This window comes from Microtus ochrogaster, unplaced genomic scaffold (assembly GCF_000317375.1).
Source record: "Microtus ochrogaster isolate Prairie Vole_2 unplaced genomic scaffold, MicOch1.0 UNK68, whole genome shotgun sequence".
NCBI classification, from domain to species: Eukaryota; Metazoa; Chordata; class Mammalia; order Rodentia; family Cricetidae; genus Microtus; species Microtus ochrogaster.
The window spans coordinates 243,736-247,938 of record NW_004949166.1 but is presented as its reverse complement, the minus strand read 5'-3'; the positions used below and the strand labels follow the sequence as shown (position 1 = coordinate 247,938).

Here is a 4,203-nt window from a genome sequence, read left to right as displayed (position 1 = left end):
GGGGGGGGGCTGGAAAGATGGCTCAGATGTTAGGAGCACTGGCTACTCTTCTAGAGGTTCTGAGTTCAATTCCCAGCAAACACATGGTGGCTCACAACCATCTATAATGAGATCTGGTGCCCTCTTCTGGCATGCATGCATACATGCAGGCAGAACACTGTATACGTAAATAAATAAATCTATAAAAAAAAAAAAAAAACAACCAAAAGCCCAGTGAATGGGAATGCACTGTGGGACAGCCCTATCTCATTAATCCTAGGGCCCTTCCAGGCCAGGCTGATGTGGATGCCCTGCCTACCATCCTCCATGGTAGACACTGCCCACATGCTCTTCAGCAGGATGCTCAGGATGCTCATGGGTCCTACCTGAACTGGACTGCATGTGATGACTCTGCTGCAGATCTCCTAAAGACCACATATTCCAAGGACACAAGCATGCCTGGGACCTACGGTTCATGCTTGGGTGAACCTTAGCACCAGCCATTGCCCTGACACATTTGTAGGCCAGGTGGGCCTATGGCTTGCTGTCGTACGGTAGGCGTGGCTCTGGCCCACACCTGTCTCACACACACAACCCTTCAACATGTTGGTCCTATTCCTCTGCTGGAATTTCCTCTCTGTTCTCTCTTGTCCCTAGACCTCCTACCCCCAAGGCCCAACTCTTGGCCACACTCAGGTGCTCCCAGCCCTCTGGGGACCCAGATGTCCACACAGCCTCCTCCTACCCACTCTTCTCTATGCCTTCTCACTTCTGCATCCTCCAGAGTTCTATCCCCAGTATCGTGAATCCATGTACATGCCACATGCATACACACGTGGAGACAACAAAACAAAACAGAAACTCATGCAGCCGTAGCCCAGGACTCAGCACACAGCCACACTGAGAAGCTCTTTCCCAGTCCTCTCAAGCCCTGAAGTTTGACCTTCAGCAGCTAGGCTGGGGCACCTGGGTGGAGGCCAGGCTGATCACCTCCCTTCATGCACTTACACTCTGGGTAGGCAAATGCCACCACAGAACAGCCAGTTCCCTGCCTTGTGTTTGGATGCCATGCATCCGCATCCATATGGAAATGTCTGAGCAGAAGAGCTGAGTAGGTGGGTGTAGGCTACAGTCAAAAGTGGCTGGGGTGGGCGACTCCTGCCACACCTTGACAGCGGTAGAGCAGCCTTGAGGAAAGGGCAGTTAGGACAGAGAGAGGACAGAGCAAGCCAGGGGAAGGTTGGCTAGGAGGGCCTGAGGTGGGTAGCAATGTGGCAGTGTGGGTAGTGGGTGTTTGCTGGGAGGCAGTGGGCAGTCCAGCATAGGCACAGTCTTAGTGCTGACTTGGTAAGGAAATTACAGGCCTTCTATGATCTTCCCAAGATCAGAGTGGTGTAGACAGACCTCCCCATACTGACCACTTACCATCCTGCTCTCGATGTATACAGATGTGGGGCGTCATATGCACAAGTGATGCAGACAGTGGGGATCCATCCTACCTGCTCCGAGGAGGTGGTGAAGCTGCACATCACCAAGCGCTCAGGCCTGGAGCCCACTGTGACTGGATGCTGAGGTTAAGCCACCATCCCTGAGGGCACACACTATGCCATGTGCCCTGTACAAGGCTCCTCGGACACCTGGGTCCAGGTGAGCAGGCTTGAGAAGAGCATTTGTGGCTAGAGTCTTGGGAGCCACCATGACAGGCATGATACCAGGTAAAACACATGCAGGGGCTTCCCATAGGCTAGATTCTCACAGCATCTCCTGAGCAGTGTCAAGTGCTGTTCCCTGTGTGTCGTCTGTCCCTGTGGTGAGCCCAGAAGGTGGAGATACTGCCTTGTACAGGGCTGACTCACCCACCCGTGGCTCTGCTGTAGCTCTGTAGAGCCGGGCTGGCCTCCTGCCCCTGCCGTGTCACCTCTCAGTCTGACAGCGCCCTCCAGAAGCCCCAGTCCTTGAGTCTGCATGTTACAGCCCATCCTGGGATGTCTGTCTTGGCTGTCACCCCTTCTTGTCCTGGGCCCTTGGAAACTGTTCTCCTCACTGAAGTTTAGGGGAGACTATAGAAAGACTTCTTTCCCGCTCAGGATGTCCCCTGTCTGGTCTGAGAGACCTAGCAGGAGCTTTCAATACATCCAGTGGGTGACAAGTCTGGCTGGGGGCCTTGTCTGGGCATTCTGACACCAGCTCCACCACAGCTTCCCAGCGCCACAGCTGCATTTGACAGCCCTCTAAGTAAGCTCTTACCAGACGACTATACCTTCTGTTTTTCTTTTTCATTAAGAGCCCAGTATACATTTTGATCAAAATATTTTTTTGTAGAAACTGCAATATTCTCTCTAATAAACCAATCTGGGCAGGGTCGGGGGTGGAGAGCTCTCTTTAGGGTTTTTTTTTTTCCAAACCATCTCTCAAGGATCTCCTGTGGTTTGGGGTGACATGGCTAGGCCAATGTGAGGCTTGCTGACCCCACCTGTTATTGGCAGGACTGGAAGGCTTTGCCGCCTCCTCAGAGGTCCCAGAAGATGTGGATAGAGCACCGTGTCTGAGTAAATGGCCGTGTGTCCTGCAGGGATGACGCCACACGTACCCCTCTGGCCAGCCTTCCCACACTCCAGCGCCAGGTGATGATGGCCTGCGCAGAAACCCCACGTGGGCTGCTCAGGTTTGAGACCCTGGCATTTCTGGAGCACCAATAAAGAGGGTGTTTTTCTAAAGCATGTCCACTTGTAGTATCCCCAGAATTGCCCAATGTCACATGGTAGTAGCTTCCAATCAGGATCTGCTGCCACCAGAACCATAATACACAGAGCCACAGTGTCTTAGATCTAAAGTTCCCAGCAGCCATTGGGAGGAACAACCCTGACCTGACCCTTCTGGTCCCTCTCCACCATCCTCAGCCTCCCTTCAGCTATTGGCTCAGGTCTTAAGACATCATTCTAGAGATCCCTCCTGGACTTTCTGCTAAGGTCACCCCTAAGGTCTCTGTGTACATAGCTCCGGCGGTCATCAAAGGTCAGGAACAGGAGGAAAGGGTTTGTCAGGGTTGTTTGAGGTTTCCTGTCTGAACTGAACATTGCTCACCTCCTTACTTTCTACTGTGGCCCGAGTCAGCTTGTGGACTGGTTTTGGCTAATCCTCCACATTGAAGCTTGATGGGCCAGGGAGCACCTGTCAATCACTGCAGGGAGAGACAGCCCTGACAGGGAGGGGCAGAGCCCTGCTTTATGCGAGGCTTTAGCAGAGGCTAATCTCCCGTCTTCCTTAAGAAAACATCACTTAGCCTGGCCCCGGGAGCCTTGGATGGGACCCTGCTTGTCAGCCAACAAAGGAATGTGTTTGCACCTTAATGGGCCTACCCAGAGCCTGACTCAAAGTGGAAGTGTGCAGGGTGCTCTCAGACGCCCAATTAAGATGCCAAGTGCTGGGCTGGCCCCGCCCTCCTGACAAGTGCAGGGCCAGATCAGCCATGTCCTATTTAATGCACCACTGGTGGCACGCCCCAGCCTGCCAGGATCCTGGGGCGTGGTTGGGGGGGCGGGGTGCTCCTCTAGCTTGAGGTTTTGTCTGCCTTGGAGGCAGAGAGGTCAGTGGGTTGGGAAGCCTCTGGGGCCTGACCAGGTATATCCCATGGGACCACTGAGGGAAGGTTCTGGGCCTTTGTGGTCTCCTGAACCTGTCCGTGGACCCCATAGCTAGGCCAGTGTGTGCAGCTGCACTAGCTGGCCCCAAAGGTAGGGCCTACTTTTCTACCTTCTTCCCAGAGTAGAATTTGCATCAGGGTACTTGCCTCTGAAGTCTGTCTTAGTCTGTGCCAGCCTCTAGGAGGGTTCAGATATCCAGAGATCTGTGTTCTATGTGTCTTCAGGTCTTAGGTCCCTTTGCACTCCTAGAAAATGAGAGCATGTCTGGCCAACTCACAAGCAGTGAGTGTTGCAGAGAAAAGATTTCCACAGGGATGCGCTACCACCCAAGCTACTTTTGGTGCTGGCCAGTGTAATCCCCCACATTGGCCTAGCTATGGGGCCCAGGGGCAGGTTCAGAAGACCTCATAGGTTGCCCAGTGCTCTGGTGAGACCTGACTCCAGAGCACTCAGTCGGCTGTGGAGCCATGGGGCAGTGTGCACAGACCAGAAGCAGGCAGTCCCCATAGGGCAGTGTGCACAGACCAGAAGCAGGCAGTCCCCATGGGGCGGTGTGCACAGACCAGAAGCAGGCAGTCCC

General features: G+C 53.9%; 1 protein-coding gene across 1 annotated transcript in view; it reads left to right on the top strand.

The window, feature by feature from the left end:
• The window catches only part of Txnrd2 (thioredoxin reductase 2), a 52,283-nt gene extending 48,687 nt beyond the window's left edge, over nucleotides 1-3,596 (top strand). Inside the window, exons 17-18 of the mRNA XM_005369952.3 lie at nucleotides 1,428-1,626; nucleotides 2,466-3,596. Coding sequence (XP_005370009.1) covers nucleotides 1,428-1,551 — 124 coding nt within the window. The 3' untranslated portion in view covers nucleotides 1,552-1,626; nucleotides 2,466-3,596. The remainder of the gene's footprint in view (nucleotides 1-1,427; nucleotides 1,627-2,465) is intronic.
• Nucleotides 3,597-4,203: the final 607 nt, after the last annotated feature.